This window comes from Ceratina calcarata, unplaced genomic scaffold, assembly GCF_001652005.2.
Source record: "Ceratina calcarata isolate Rehan_Ccalc_2016 unplaced genomic scaffold, ASM165200v1 scaffold471.2, whole genome shotgun sequence".
Taxonomy (NCBI): domain Eukaryota; kingdom Metazoa; phylum Arthropoda; class Insecta; order Hymenoptera; family Apidae; genus Ceratina; species Ceratina calcarata.
This window is the reverse complement of record NW_017171239.1, coordinates 113,602-129,546: the sequence shown is the minus strand read 5'-3', so window position 1 is coordinate 129,546 and position 15,945 is coordinate 113,602. Positions and strand designations below refer to the sequence as shown.

At 46.9% G+C, this 15,945-nt stretch overlaps 1 protein-coding gene across 10 annotated transcripts in view; it reads right to left on the bottom strand.

Annotated features, from left to right (window-relative positions):
* Positions 1-5,945: 5,945 nt before the first annotated feature.
* The window catches only part of OtopLa (proton channel otopetrin-like a), a 30,070-nt gene continuing 20,070 nt past the window's right edge, over positions 5,946-15,945 (bottom strand). For 8 of the 10 annotated variants that reach the window (XM_026815627.1, XM_018028748.2, XM_026815626.1 and 5 more), the window contains 7 exons: positions 13,643-13,973; positions 12,952-13,060; positions 12,718-12,878; positions 12,495-12,651; positions 11,900-12,378; positions 11,366-11,699; positions 5,946-10,677 (listed from right to left, as the gene is read on the bottom strand). In XM_026815627.1, coding sequence (XP_026671428.1) covers positions 9,983-10,677; positions 11,366-11,699; positions 11,900-12,378; positions 12,495-12,651; positions 12,718-12,878; positions 12,952-13,060; positions 13,643-13,973 — 2,266 coding nt within the window. In that variant the 3' untranslated portion in view covers positions 5,946-9,982. Of the gene's footprint in view, positions 10,678-11,365; positions 11,700-11,899; positions 12,379-12,494; positions 12,652-12,717; positions 12,879-12,951; positions 13,061-13,642; positions 13,974-14,099; positions 14,526-15,582; positions 15,686-15,945 lie in introns of those variants that run through there. The other 2 variants (XM_026815631.1, XM_018028749.2) reach the window with 2 other exon arrangements.

Sequence of the window (15,945 nt, the reverse complement as noted above, 5' to 3'; positions counted from 1 at the left end):
TGTTTGTAACGCCGGTGTATCAAAGGAATGAATAGGTAATTCGTATACGCGTACGATGCACGCGTAAAATCGTCTGACAGGAGTTATCTCGCAGTTAAGGCTAAACACAGGCATTCGCGTAATTGTATGGGACACAAACATGTTTACCGGAAACTTCTGCAGCAGCATTTATCCTATTAGAATATAAGCCACGTTCTCTGTAGCGTCGGGATTATTAGGAGACAATCGAACGATCGTTGGAAAGGATCTTCGAATCGGAAATTGCACCTGATTACGCGAGTATCTTGGGATCGCGTGTCTCCAGTCACTGAATCAGCGACGCGGAATGCGGCTAAACCGGCACACCGCCAATTATTATGACGACGCGAATTTTTCCAGAAAAGTCATTCACGAGGCCCGATGATTCCGTGAAACGATGGAACGCGACGGTGCGTCGGTCACGAATTGCAAATCGCGCATCCGGTCAGCTCGTTCGGCGACTCGCTGAACCCGCGCTTGCCAACTTCTTGCGCGAACGTTTACCCACCCGTGAGAAGGGTGTAATCAATTCCTTCTTTTTTCTCTCTTTCGCGTACAAAGGAGCTTTCCCTCGGCGTTTCTCTTGCACAATGGCTCCTCGCGTGAAATCAAGCGAGGAAACATATGTGGATCCTGTAGCATTGTGTTGTCGCCGGTAATAGCCAGGTAAGTGTCCAACGTTCAGGCATGTCATGTTACATACGTGTGTCTACGCTTGCCCGGGTGACCGCCAACGTGACCCGTCGGCGTCGATCGCGAAACTCGTGCTCCGTGCTTCTACGTGTCATTGTCTTAAGTTTGACGGTTAGTAATTGGCCGTGAAGAAGTCGAAAAGTTCCCAAGCCGACGTGACATATGCGCGGGGAGTCCGGGGGGACGGTACGATATCGGTGGCGAATTGGGGAAACGGACCGGAGCAGAGCGAAGGCGCGTAAGTGTGCGTAAACGCGCGTAATAGGCGGGGAGGGGCAAACCAGCTGGCGTCAGAGTGACAAGATCTAAAATTAGAGCGTTTGTGCGTTGCGTGTCGATCGTCGCATGCGCTTATCGTACGCCCCCTTCCGGCTTCGCCTTATTTTCATAACTCCGTTCGATTCTTCGCCTCGTCTCTCCCGTCGTTCCGTCTCTGTTCGTCCACCGCCGATGTCACCCTTCCTCTTCCCTTTCTACCGCGAGGCTGTGCGATCTGGGTGCACCGGTTCGTTTCCTTTTCTCGTCTTTTCTGCTCGCCGCTGTCTGCGAGGAGAAACCGTGAGAAGGAGATCGATGATGGAAGGCGGTGGCCCGATGCCACGGCACGCCACGCCGGAGACCGCGACGATGAATTGTTTCGCGGTGGCCGCGCGAAACCGAAGAATTTCACCCGGTTGAAAGGAACGCGAGCATATCTTGTTCGACGAGGGCGGCACGAGGTGGTCAGGTGTTACGAGACGAGTAATCGGACCGCGATGCACTTGCACGCGTCCGCTCCGAGTTCCACTTGAAAGAGGAGGCTACAGACAGTATGACACTCGCCATTCCAGTGTATTATTCGTATGCGAAAATTTACTTGAACGCAACAATTATTTCTTATTCTGTCCGCCAAAAATTATCTTGCCAAATATGGAACTCGGGTTACACGATCGTTTTGCGTAACACGGTCCAATATAATAGTTTATACAATATATATTTAATAATACAATAGTGTATATGCGCTATAATTACATAATTATATGAGCAAACACATGTGATAGACTTCTGTCTGTTCATTATTTAATTTAGATCAAAAATTACGTTTTGCATGAGTTATGTACTAATGTTTACGGACGGGTACATCATGACTTTTCCTATTGGCAAATCTATTTTTATCCATGAATCCATGAAACATCTACGACTAGATTAGTCGTCGCTAGCTAACGTACGTAAAGGAAGAAAGTAATGGCCGTGGCGCGTGTGCCCGCCTGTAATTTAACATAAGTACGTGGCTAGGAGAGCCGGAGTTGCTGCTATAGTATGCGCGTTGTGCAGATAAGTGCAGACCACCCACTTTATGCAACCGCCCATGTCGTTCCATGGAAAGAGAAAAAAAAGAAGGGGAATAAAGGAAAAGATCGCGACGGGAATTTAGGAGCGTCGCGAAAATTCTTGCTCGCTGCTCGCACGACTTCGGTTGACTCTGCTCGTAATTTTCGCGATAACAGACCGCCAGTTATACGTCGGATTTATGGAACCGTGGGTGAATTTTAAATCTGTCTATTCGCTGAAAATAACGATTGCACCTCGAGTCTTGACGGGCGAAGGTTTTAACGCGCGGTGGACAAGTCCCCCTCGCGAAACTGCCTTTCCACGGGTTACTTCGAACAGAAGTGCGCAATCCGAGGGCAATTTACAGATGTCTCGATACGAGCGTAATTGCTATTCCGTGGGAGCCGAAGAAACGGCGAAATTATAGCCGTGTCTAGCATCAGCGACGTGGCACTATTCGGAATCGCGCGTACGTATTACCGAGGGACAGGTATATCTCTTCACGCGTCGATGAAACCCGATGCTAACGACTTGGAATAAAAGGAGCAGGAAACGAGAAAATGGAAAGAGAAGAAGAAGAAGAAGAAGAAGAAGAAGAAGAAGAAAGTATATAGACACGAAGGGAAGTGCACGAACGCGGTCTCTGCCTATTATCCTTTTATCGGCGGTCCTAATTAAGGATGCACTTATTCCGCCCTGTGGGCGGAAACACTTTCGAAAGGAGTGCAAACAAGAGCAGCGGAGGCTGTCTTTTTTAATCATCGTTTTCGATCGCACGCTCCGCTATCGTTTTATTCGATTGTCTCATTGTTTCCGCGTCGCTTTCGCGTCAGACGGAGCGCGTTTTTCGAAAGGAGAAGAGGAGGCGCAGGCTGTTGGGTATCGGCGATTGTTGTATCGCGAAGACAAACACCGAACCCGGCTGTTCCCGATTTCACGTTGTGCAAGAAAGTTCGTCCGGCCTGCGCGTCGTGTCCTGACGATTCCTACCGCAGCTGCCGTGAAATCGCGCGGCAGCCTCGCGGCGCGAAATCACGGCTGCTCCCGATTCGTACAGATTTCAGCCGGCGCAGCCTTCGATCCGCAATCCACGTGCCCCGCTTTTTGTGTCTCTCTCTTTCGCTCTGTTTTCTCGCCTCCGGCTTGACGCGCGCTGAGCACCTGATTTTAAAAGAGCAAAGAAACGTGCCCTGCGTTCATTACGGTTAACCTGCTCAGTCTGATGTTCTTTATAAGAAAAATGTTATTTATAAAAGTTCATTGAAGTTTTTAAAATGGCGATTATGTACTCTATTTAATCTGAACTTTATTAGTTTATTCATTTATATTCATAGAGGATTCATAATTATTAAAGTTTATAAGAAATACCTTTTGCCCTTTAAAACAAATACCTAATTCGTTACACATAATTTAACACGTTATAATACATAACACAATTTCTTATTATGTCAATGGATCTGTGCATATCTTTCTGCGAGCGATCAACGCGAAATCAGTTCGAGATCATTTTTTCAGGAATGCGCCGCGATGCAAGCAGTGCAAGGCGAAAGGCGCATCTGCGTCTGTGCCAGCGAAAAGACGGGCTGAGCCACGCGTGTGTATTTAGCGGCGTGCAGGTTGGTCGTGCACCGGGTTAAAAGGAGGGTGCATATCGCGTGGAGATAAGATCGGACGCGGTAGCCGCGCGCGACCGGCTGGCCGAGATAACGATCGGGCCGAAACCGAGGCTGGCAGGGCCCGTGCAACCCCTTTCGGGCCGACTTCTCAGCCACCTTGCAACGATTCCGTGTATCGTGGACGGATCTATCTTCTCTCCCTCGCATTTCGGCCCACTTTATATTGTGTACACACCGCGTTATGTAAAACGGGGCCCGACGATATATCGCCATCTGTGGCTCATTAGCTTAAGCGGTACAAAACCGAGTAGCGTGGTCCCCCGATCTGCTTCGCTGCGCCTTTTACGCGGCCGGATCCTCTCCGATTCCGCTCGACTCCGCTCGCACTCGCTCCTATCGTCGCCCCGCTTAACGGCCATTATACGGATTATTACCTTAGTTCCCGTGTGAAAAAAATAGCCAACTGACGTCGCTGCGAATCACGGGACTGGCTTTCTTTGCAAGGCTTCCGACTATAATTCGGAGGCAGCAAATAAGAGAACACCGAGTCACACAAATATTTTTAAGACAATCGTGTAACATGTGTGCCACAGCTTAACGATTCTAAGTACGTGTGTGCGAAACAAGGTTTCTGGTTTCATAAAGTGTTACGAGATAATATAACAATTATTAACATTTCTATACTGTGTGGCAGAAGGTAGAGGGAGGAGAACGGAGAATACAGATTGGAGTAGAATGAGAGAGCCTAGGTATAATACCTGGTACATAGGAAAGAGAGGAAAATATTGACAAGAACAATAAAATTATGTGATATAAATTAATATGATCTCGCTGTTACACATAAGAACAACGTCCTCTGTTTCAGGTATTGGATTCTGATGGCAACACACATAAATGATAAGAATTTCTCTGGGATCGAACGATGACGGCGCGCGAAGGTAGACGAAAACGCGATTTCCATAGAGGAGAACGCCGAGGAAGACGACCGCCACCCACGCTGACACGGAACAACACGAACGAACAGGTAGGTAATACACGGTGTACGGTGGCACGACAATGGTCGCGTCGTTGTCACAATGAGGAGAAGACGAAGGGAACGACCGGTATTGAAAGGCAAATGAGAGAGGCAGCAGCTCCTCGTTGCTCTTTCCCCGGGAGCCTTTTGGCTCGTCGCGTCGCGTCGCGTTCGCCTCCTTTTCTGTCGCGCACCCACATCCGCTGCCTTTCAACTAGCACCCCTGAAACACACCTTTACGCAAATTAAACGTTGGCACGGTAACGGTAGTGACCGGGACAACGAAGCGCGGTAAAGACAGTCGTCATCGTCTTTTAATAATGATTCACCGCCATACGGCGCGACTAATTGTTTACCGGTCGTTTACGAGCCAGCTTCTTCACCGTGAACGCTTCGCCTCTGTGCGATGGATACACGCACGCAGCTATTCTCACGTAGCTTTCTCTTTTGTTTCCTCGTTTTTTCCTCTGTTCAGCTGCCATTTTACGGCTTGTTTTCTTGTTCGATCCGGTCCCCCGGTTTCCTGTTAGCGCCCCCCCGGTGCCCGTTATTTTCTGCACGAGTTTTAATTCCTTTGCCTCTCAGATGAAACACTCACGGTTTAGTTAATTCATTATTAATTACATTTTATATTACGTTCTCTCATAGATTAGTTAAACGAGCGAAAGTACGTTGTAAAATCAAGACTGAAGTATGCATGTTTCAGATTGTAGTTACTAGTTGCGTTGAGTTATTCATGTATGAAAACAGCTATTGTTCGAAAATTTCAATTACGCCACGATAGTACCTACGCGCTAAATACAGTGTGCATTTTGCACCTGCATTGCAACCGTACCTTGCCTCGCCATCTGCCGTTTGGCATCAGATTTACCGACTACGGCACTCACCTGTAATAGTAAACTAATAACGAAAACGATTTTTAAAAGCGGCACAGAAGAAAATGCAGTTCGCGTGTAAATCAAATTTTCAATTGCATACAAGCTTGTCATTTTCGAACTCTAGCGTCTACAGGATTCTGCACCATACACTATACCTTCACTTGACAGAGTAGTTTATTCACTGCAAGCATATACCCTCTACGGTATAGTGAAACGCGCGAATCNATAAAAGAATTAAGAAGGTTATTCTGCTTTCAAAGGTGTCCGAATTTTTGCCACTGTATGTTTAAGTTTGTGCAAATTAGATATTATTGGATTTTAATAAATTGTTTCGTTTGTTCTAATAGCGGTTTTCATTTTATTTCAAATGACGAGTAAAACAATTGGCATGCAATAATGGAGAGGACACAGGAGTTTTCGTTACATCTAGATAACTTTTATTAACCAATATAATCGTATATCGTTACAAATGACGGCGGTGCCGGCGGCGTCGCGACGGCACCGTCACAACGGATTACAATGAAACGGTGTGTATAACGTTATTACAATCAAAAATGGGAATCGATGAATGAGCGAATCTCTTTGCGAGTGTGTCTGGCTTACGGTACGGTCTTATCGTCGCTACTCGACTTTCAAAGAACTGCATATACACGACAACATGTAATTTGTAGAAGTTTGTTTTTTTGTTGTTTTGTTGTTTTTAATCCTTGTATATCCTACGTGTTGTTTGAAACGTTATCCTAAAATCGCATCGTTCTTCCGTGTGGAACCATCGTCGTCGTCCGATCGTCACCTCCTCCGTACATATTCGTACATGCCTGGAATCCGTCCTGTTACCTATCTTTTGACAAGAGTGGTGAGTAATGTCGGTTGTGCGCGCGTATTGTGTACGTGTACAAACTGTAATTATGCTCGAAGACATCGAAAACTCACTACGTAATGTTTAAATGACGAGCCCGTCGCGGATTTGCCTTCGATCCGCGGCCGATTTGCATTTTTTTTTCATCTTTCTAATCCTCGCCGTCACCGGAAATAATTGCGCTCGCGTGATCGGAGCAGCTAATGCGATCGTCACGACATTCTAATCGTCTCTTCGTAATTTTTTCAGCCCGAAACGAACGTGCATATTTATCGCCGCGAGTCCCCCTCGTCGGTTTTCCAGCAAATCCGCGACCAAACTGGTTAGGCTTACGGCTACTATCGAGATACTGATGTACATATACAAGAACCATGATCCTCTTGTTCACTAGAACACGGGCAGAGTATACAAAGACGTTGTTTGCCGAATAAAAAGTTGTCGCACGCGCGCATTTAAATCCGCACAGTCATTCGCAATATTCCATATACTCGCGCATTCGTACCTCGATATAACTTGCTGGAAGTGTATTGGTTTCGTACAACTTGAATCTACTCTCTGCTCGGAAAAAAATTAATTCGCCGTGGCATCATTTTTGGTTCCCTCCCGTTCCTCTCGCTCGCTATTTCCCTCCGTTCCGCCTCTGTCTCCTCGCTATCTTCGCTGTTGGTCCTGTGTGGCAGTGCCTTGTTAACTACGTTTTAATTTGTATGTCACAGCGTCTTCATTCCGTGTTCGCTTCCTTGTTTCCGATACGAGCGGAGGATGAACCAAACGGATGCTTGCTTCGCCTTTTGATTTATCAAATTCCAAAAACGGTGGACACGATCTTTTTCGATCGAGGCGTTAGAAATCAAGGGCAAGGGGGTGCGCGTCGATCAATAGCCAGTAATCGGATCGACGTTGCTTGTCGAAGTTTTAGAGACTTGTTTGAATCACAGAAACACCCCCTGGCGATCGAAAACGCGCCTCGTGAAACGTAACTCGTCGTAATTGCTTTTTCGTTTTGTCACTTACAACACTCAGCTGAACAATAATGTACTGTGCAATCGTTATTTACATATATTTTTGCACGCAACATATCCCACTCGTCGGTCGCGCACATCGAAGTCATCAATAAAAGATCTCCATAATCGTATTCATATAATATAATATATATATATATATCTATATATATATAATATATTTCTTAATTTTTTTCATATTTATATCATGTTACTTCTTTAATAATGTTTTGCGGTGATTACAATTATGTATAATTAGTTTCACAACTTCGTCCCTCTCGCTGCCCGTCTCATCCCTTTCTCAGTCTCTCATTAATTCTTTCTCTCTTGGTAATCGTTTCATCGTCCTATACATACGTCTAAGAATTAAAATATTTAGACTCGGATAGCTAATATTTCGACTGGGGAGGCTTCCCATGGAGGGAAGCAAGGGGCCGGGTCCTTCGTGTCTCCAGGTTTTCGCAGGATCCGTGGAGGGATTCTTAAATGTGTTAATCGCTATGCAAAACACACGTGTTTCTCTTTCTGGTTTCGCTTGATCAACGATCTACAACGTACGATATCCATAGTGAAGTTAAATGCGAAAGATCAATATACAATATCTCCGTTTCTCGAGAGAGACGCGTCTTTAAGCGCTAATCGACAATGGTAATTAATAATAACCTTCTGTGAGAGGGTGGTGTGTTCGTGGCCTGTATGTCTCGTGTGTGAAATTAGCTACCAATGTGTGTCGCGTGTGTGTCGTAGTCAATTTCGTCTACAATATCGCGTCTTCGCTCTCGAGCCTCTCAGCCTCGCGATAAATCCTACATCCGCGTTTTAGTCGTTATGCCCTCTCCGTCGTTTCGCGAACATCGTCGAGCTCGTCTCCGACGTCCGTGCTCACGTTAAAGAAAATATATAAAAAAAATTACTCTTTATACACACAGAACACTCTTCTACTCGTTTGTATCTCTTCCCTCATCGCCCAGCCTTTTCCTTCTTTCGTCTGTGACTCGAATACGTCGACGCCGTCGGAACGCCCTTCAGCCTTCGGAGGGTGGACTCGAATGAAAGGATTCTAAAACTTCGATTTCGGGAAAAAATTTTGTACTCTTCGCGGCACGCAGCGGGAACGAACAACTGTCTTCCTTGATCTATCTCCGGCGTGTCTCGATTCCCTGTTCGCCGACAGGCGAGTACTCGCGTGAAACAGTACGGTGCGAAAGCAATCGTTCGAAAAATGTTATCGAGCCTCGAACGCGGCGCAACGAAATTACCCTGTTCCTGCATCGAACCTTATCGTCGACAGTGTGCCATCCTTTCTCGCGAGAAAGAGATCACGCGCGGCTATTCACTTAAATACTATCGCGGGCCACGCTGACGAACTCGTCGTCCGCTAATGTGACTTTTGTGAAGTGACGTTTTAAGATCGTTCGCTCTTCGTCTTTTACTCTGGAACGTTTGATCGCGATTCGATGTCCGGTTTACAATCTCGGGATTATCTGTTTTCGGTTTCGGTGTAAATGCGTTGGTCCAGCGACCGAGGTAACGTCGTCTGAACAAGTTCGAAGAGTGCTTTGGGAACGAAGTACGTAGAGTCGAAGAGCGAATCGATCGCCAAGATGCTTTCGATGCACGATGGGAGAGGGGGGTGGGGGTAGGCGAAGAAGGTACATATATAATATATAAAAGTAGAAAACTTCACGGCAGTATATAGAGATCGTAAAGGGTTGTGAAACCTGGTAAAAGGAAATGGGCCCTATTTTTTTTTTTGTCGTGACGAATCGCGTTGCACTTACACGTTCGCTTTCATTGCTATGGTTTTTTGTGCTTTAACGTGGCGAATACAATTAATAATTTCATTATCCGTTCGAAATTTGTTTCTCCTTTTCACTACGGTCATCGATCGACCTGTTTCTTCCCGAACCGTGCTCTGAACATTTGTTACCAACCAACGAAGCAACGTTCAAGCTGCTTGAAGCTAACGAGAGAACCGAGGACAAAATATATAATGCGCGTAAAAAAATAAAACGACGCTTGCGCGGTCCTCGGCGGCGACCCCGCGGTTTCCCCGCGAGGTCTCGAGGATGCGGCATCGATACCTTGAGCCTTTCACTCCCGAGCCTCGTGTTCTCTTCTCGAACCGAGTACGCACGTATCTCCCGTTCGCTCCTCAACGGGGAAGCCGTCCCTGTTCGGCTCTGAATCGTTACCGTCTCGACTCATCCTTGGAAGATATTCAGAAGGAGACCGCGAGCTAGCTGATTTTTCCAGCGATCCAACAACGCCCACAAGATATGTCCAATTAATCGTCGAAACCTCGAACCCTTTATTTCTTACCTGTTGTTACCGTTCAAGTCGTCATTATCCATCCCCTCGCCCAACACGGTTGAATCGTGGGACCGATTCAACCGTAACGATAAAAAGGTCGACCGAAACCTCGAGACCAACCAACTGGCTCGCCAGGAATGTTTAAAGTCGTCGCGATCGGCGGCCTCGATCGTTCTCAATTCTCTCTCTCTATCTTTTTCCTTCGTTTCCTCTCTGTCCGCAAACGACGATCACTCCGGGCCATTGATCCCGACGAGCTTCTGGTCAACTTCCGCCGTCTAGTCGAGACGCGCCTTGTAGCTGGTCTTCCATATCTCCGCGAATGTGACCGCGCTGTGGAACCTGTGGAAGATGCAGAGGGGCAAGGTGACCCTCTGCACGATCGCCCAGGCGAGGAACCCGTAGAAATCGAGCTGGACCGGGTTAGCCATCACTTTCTGCGACTCGAACGTGTAGATCGCCCACATGGTCAGATTGCAGATCAACAGGAAGGTGACCACCTGCCGACCGGGCTTGCTGCGGTCGTGCTCAGGCAGGTGGACTCGTCTGCGAGAGACGTCCGCGATGAACAGCATCTGGAGGATCACCTGAGCGACCGACAGGAGGCCGGTCAGCATTACGAGGAGGTTCGGCTCGTGCGTGAACGCGGCCAGCGAGCCGGCTATCACGCTGAACACCGCGTAAACGAATAGACCGAAGCCAGAGACGCGTAGCAGAATGTCGTTCAGGTCGCTCTGCTCCTCTGCTTTGAACTTCAAGCTCTGGACACGGATGAAACCGACGATTATGGCCACGATCGAGAACACCATCAGCACGCAGTGGGACACGTCCGCCAGGTAGATCGCGATCAATCCGAAATCCGGATGATGGATCAGCACGAAGAAGAGGATCAGGCAGATCAGCGAGCCAACCAGCAGGAGGAGGCCGAAGAACAGTCCCTTGCTCGCTCCTACACAGTCCACCCTTGTGTGACCTATTTTTACGTTGAGAGGACGTTCTTTTTAGTCTCGCCACGAGCGTTACTTTCGAGCAATTCAGCGGCCGGATGCTTCAAGCGTTTCGAGTTTAGTCGAGGCTCGTCGGGTCATCGGAATTTATTACCGAACGCGACTTTGGCAAGCACTTAAAGTTGTTCTGGCTATAAAATAAGGTAGTGTTCGAAATTTTGCTGATAAATAGTTATTATCAGTCGCAGAAAGGAGCTGAGAAGCTCGTTTTGAAATTAATGTCTATTCTTACGAAATTTAATAAAGCTACGTTAAATTGAAAAGAAAGAAGGAAAGGAAAAAATTACGAACTTTATTAATAATAATGAGTAATTAGAAGATGATGAAAGAAATTGAGATGAGAGAATAAAAGAAAAGAAATGAATTTCATAAATTCACGCATGCAGTAACTCTGAAACGACTGAAATGAGCTATAAATAGTAAAAGCACTTGAAACTCGATATTAAAATGAGAAGAAAACAGTAGTTAAACGACTTTAATAATTTTTTCATCATATTTCAATTAGAACTCCAGCAAATTAGCTAATACACTTCTTTTTAGAGCATGTATAACTTTATGTGGAGATTTTATGGCCAGAGCAACCTTAACTTAGCAGACGTAAGCAAATTCTGGCGGATAAAAATCTTAGCTAAACATAAAACATATTAAAGTTACCTGCATGAGCCAGGGCAACGGCTCTTCGTGAGAGCATGGCTTCCAAACGGCGTTCGAGGTCAGCTTCCATCTGGTGCGGCCAGCGGGGATGTCGGCCAATGTGCTTCCACATCACATAAATCACAGCTGCACCGATCAAACTGTACTCGATGATGAACGGGAACAGGTACGGCTCCGCGTCTTGCACGATGGTGCCCATTATGTTAACCCGGCCGCAGGAGTTCGACGCGATTTCCTCGTCCGTCAATGCTTCCGCGTAGATACCCAAGTTCGGGTTCCAAAAGTCGCTCGTATTCGTTTGGTTGCTCACGTCGAAGATTTGGTGTATCTGGTTCTAAGAGAAATTACGTTTCTTCAGTTCAGACAGGATTACAAATGTATACGAGGTTTATTTCAGTCTGGCTTAAAAATGGGGTTTATCCCATCTCGTTCAACTTTGCACAGTCACCAGATAGGATAAAGATAAATTTAAATTGATTTTTCCTACGTGTTCAGATTTCTAATTTGTGATAATTATATTAAAAACTTTGTTACCTCGTCTACTATTTTACTCTCAGCTCGAGGTGCATAGAACAGTTCCATGATGGAAAAGGCAGTGGTCGATGGAGTAGTAGTGGTGGTAGTGCTCGTAGTAGTCGTAGTCGTAGTCGTTGGAAAGGTTCTTAGTTCAGTGCTAGTTTTCGGCGTAAGGGTGGTCAAAATAGTGGACAAGGTATTCGCTGTAGTCTCTGTCAAATTAGGTGGGGGTGCGGATGTGGACGTCGTCGTCGACGTAGGTGGGTTCCAGCCGTTGGTGGTGGTCGTCGTTGTCGGTGTAGTGACGGCCCTAGCGATCGCCCTGGCTGTCGTTCGCATCACTCGACCTAACGACGCGATGGTCGTGCTGGCGATTGATGTGGTGACGGTCGACGACCTCGTTGCTGTCAACGGCGCCTCGCGCAAGAGTGCCACGTCTCGAGGTGCTGTACCCAGTATGGCCCCAGCGTTTCGCATCGAGTGCTGTTTAATGCTCTCTAAACATGTTTCGTCACGACGTTCAAAAATGTTTCATCTCGAACGCTATGATATTCTCTCACGAATTATTGTCACAAGACGAAGCATAAATTTATTTTAATTGTAATGGATTTACCGAGAATGCCCGCCTCGAATTGACCCATTTTCTGATGATGCTTCGTGATCTCCTTGATACTCTCTAACACGAGAGTACGGATCCAGACGCAGAGATTAGTCGCCACCACGTGCATCAGACCGAAACGGGCGATTACTTTGAAGCGATGGATGTTCAGCTGAGAAAGCGGATAATTTCCGTATGAAAAATCTACGTTTATATTCGCTCGATTTTCTGCACCTACCCTCGAATTCATGAAGATAAAGTACATCTGCATGAACGTGAAGATCATTTGTAAAACCGGATTTACACCCTGGAGGATCTGGTAACAGGGTGACGTGGGTGGTACTTCGAAGAAGGTACCGAATTCCAAACCATTGTAAACCATCGTGCCCAATCCAAAAGCTACCGAGCAATTTCCAATTCAAATTTTCGACTGAAATTTCATCAGTCAAATTTTAAAGTTTAATTTCCTCACCGATCGCTCCGATTCTGAGGAAGAAGCTTCCGTGGCTCTGATCGTTCTGCGAGGTCTTGCGCTTTCGCAGAGCCCTGGTAGCCACTCCAGCCTCGACGTCGACGGCATCCTGGATCATAATTTTCGTTTTAGTGATCCCCCATGCGTTTAATCAGCCCTAAACCACGGTTCAACTATTCGAATCGAATTTGGTAAATGCACGCCAGAGTACCGAAAACTACAGCAAACTTTAATGAGGGACGGAACTGCCGAGTTTTCAGATCAAAAGTGGATTCACGTGATAATGAATGGACGAACCACGTAGCACGTGCCTTTCCAGAGTAGATGGTCGACGACGATGGGTAACCCACTTACGTCAGCACCGCGGGCGTCTCTTTTATTTAAAATCGCGCGATCATCGGCTCGATACACCCAACGAACCGAAATACATACGCTTCACGTACGCTGCGGTGGCCCGTCTTGCAAACCGCGGAATTAGTTACGGTCGATGACTCATCCCGGTGTTTCTAGCTACTACCACGAACGTACTTGTTCTCAGGAAGTTTATTGAATGACGCGTAAAGAAAATTCTGAATGATAGAAACCAGGAGGAAAAGATTTATAGCAGTTAAGCAGATTTTCTTTGCACATCATTTAGTAAACCGATCCACTTGACTAGTAAAAGAATATTTAGAAATTGTTAACATCTCACCTGATACTCTTTCTTATTCTTCGCTGCCTTTTGCTCCTTATCCTTCTTGTCCTTCTTCTTGTTCTTCTCCTTGGGCTCCTTCGGCGGTTTCGGCGGCCTCGGAGGCGGCGGAGGCGAGTCGCTTCCTCTCGCGCAACAAGCACTTTCTTGGAGCAAGAAGCAGAACACGTACAGCAGGAATAAGATGCTTACGCCGTACAGATACGTGAAGAATCCCTCGTAATAGTAAAGCGGCAGCTTGTGCGTGACCACCTCGCTTATCACGTACGCGATGCACACCACCACTAGAAGCTTCGCGTAAATGAAGCTCATGATGATGAATAACGACGTTCTATAAAGAAAAAGAGAAACAGAAATTCGTTTGCGGGCATGAAACAATTTCGCGATCTCGTGACTTATGATATGATTTTCGTTTTTTTTATGAGTCTTGATCACCGGTGCCTTTCTCGAGTCTTACCGCGTTTTTCTCACTATCTGTACCCTACTACCGTGTTTGGATGCACCCTCGCCTCCGTTCACTTTGTTCTTCTCTAAACACGGCACGATTTCCACTTCCATCGCGTATACCCTTTCAACTTTTCGCACGTCTCGACAGTTTTTCTACTTCATCGCCGGGCAGTCAACGTGAAAACGTATTTACACGCACGCGTCAAGCTCGGATCATTCGCCAGCGTCGACTGGACGTCGCCGGCGCGTCGATTCTCGGCATGCTATTTTCGTTGTCGAACAACGAAGCTGTCCGAGAACTCGTCGATTTTTCACAGTCTTCCTTTCCTCTTTTTCTCGCAGCCGGCCGCACAGCTAATTTCGATCATCGGAACACTCGCGCCGGTCTCGTCCGACCGCGTACCCCTCAGGTCGCCCCGTGGCCCGAGAGAAACCCCTGAAGTACGCCAGGTTTGAAAGTTTCCGTGCCCCGAGACGACGCGACGCTTCGGAGACTCACGCACTCCTGTTCCGCTTCGACGTCCCGTTCTTTTCTCGTCAAAGGCTCGGTCGCGAAATCGATAATTTGCGTACGCGAAAGGGAGGAAGAGAGGGAGAGAACCCGCACGACGGATCTCGATAGAAATTAATCGCGCGCGAAACCGGATCCTTCCTTCTTTTCCCGCTCTCGGCTTGAAGGACACGCGACCGCGCGATACAATATCGACGACGGCAATGAGAAATACTATTTTTTATTAATCGGCGCACCGCGGTCGCACCGCGTCGCGTCACGTCGCGATGGCTGCACCGGAATATCAGGGGTTCGGCCTCGGTATGGTGCATCTTTGTCAAGAAGGGCTTAACCACCCTTTGTCACGCTGCCATTTCAGGGGTTGGGGTGCAGACTTTATTGTGTTCCGCACGAGCCCAGTACACTCGTGTCGGGCATTTTTTTTCTCTCTTTTACACTGTTCGATAATTATCGTGACGCCCTGCATAAAGGATCTATGATATTTAGCGAGACGCGCGGGAAGATTTTCTTGAACCGCGTAACCCGTTGGTATTTTTCTTCGACGCCTACTTCGTTCACCTACGCGACTTTTTAAAATAATCTCACGATCTGTATTACATATCGAAGCTATTATTCATAGAAAATATCGGTAACTTTTTTCTACTCTAAATAAATATTATATTGTTCGCCCACTTTCAACGTCGTCTCGAATTGTAAAAATTCGCGAATTTTTCACACGGAACGCATAATTTTTTTCTATAAGCACAGCGAACGGGTGAAACAGAGATGGACAAATCGTTGGCGCCTCGGGTTATGAAAGTTTTTCGAAGTTTTCGTGACGCGACGCGATGGCCGCCAGTAAAAAATAGGGGAGAAGAGATAGGCCGCAGTGTGTGTTCCCGCGGTGCGGCCTTTTTTCCACTTCTAAACGAGAAAAGCGACGAATAGGAGTGGAAACAGCGCACAGGCTCCCGGTGCCGGTCGATATTTCCGAAGTACCTACTTTCAGCCGCTGGTCTCTTTCTCGCTCGTCTGTACGCGCTGGTACCCTCGCTCTCTCGACTCACCCTCGCCTCATCTGTGTTCTCTCAACGAATTTCGCTACCGCCCGCGCCCCCTCCCGCAGCCCCCCGGTTCCCCGTTCAATCACGACCGTATTCTTTCCACGGATCGTTTTCACGTTCCTTGGTCAACCCCATTATTCGACCATTAAGACCCTGCATACACGTCTCGACTCTCTTTCAATGATTCAGTCACCATCACGAAATGAAGCGTTGATTACACCTGACACTAAATTCGTGAAATTATCAAATACGGTCTTCATGTTCAAAACTTAGTATACATTCATCTTTCAATCTTTTTATTA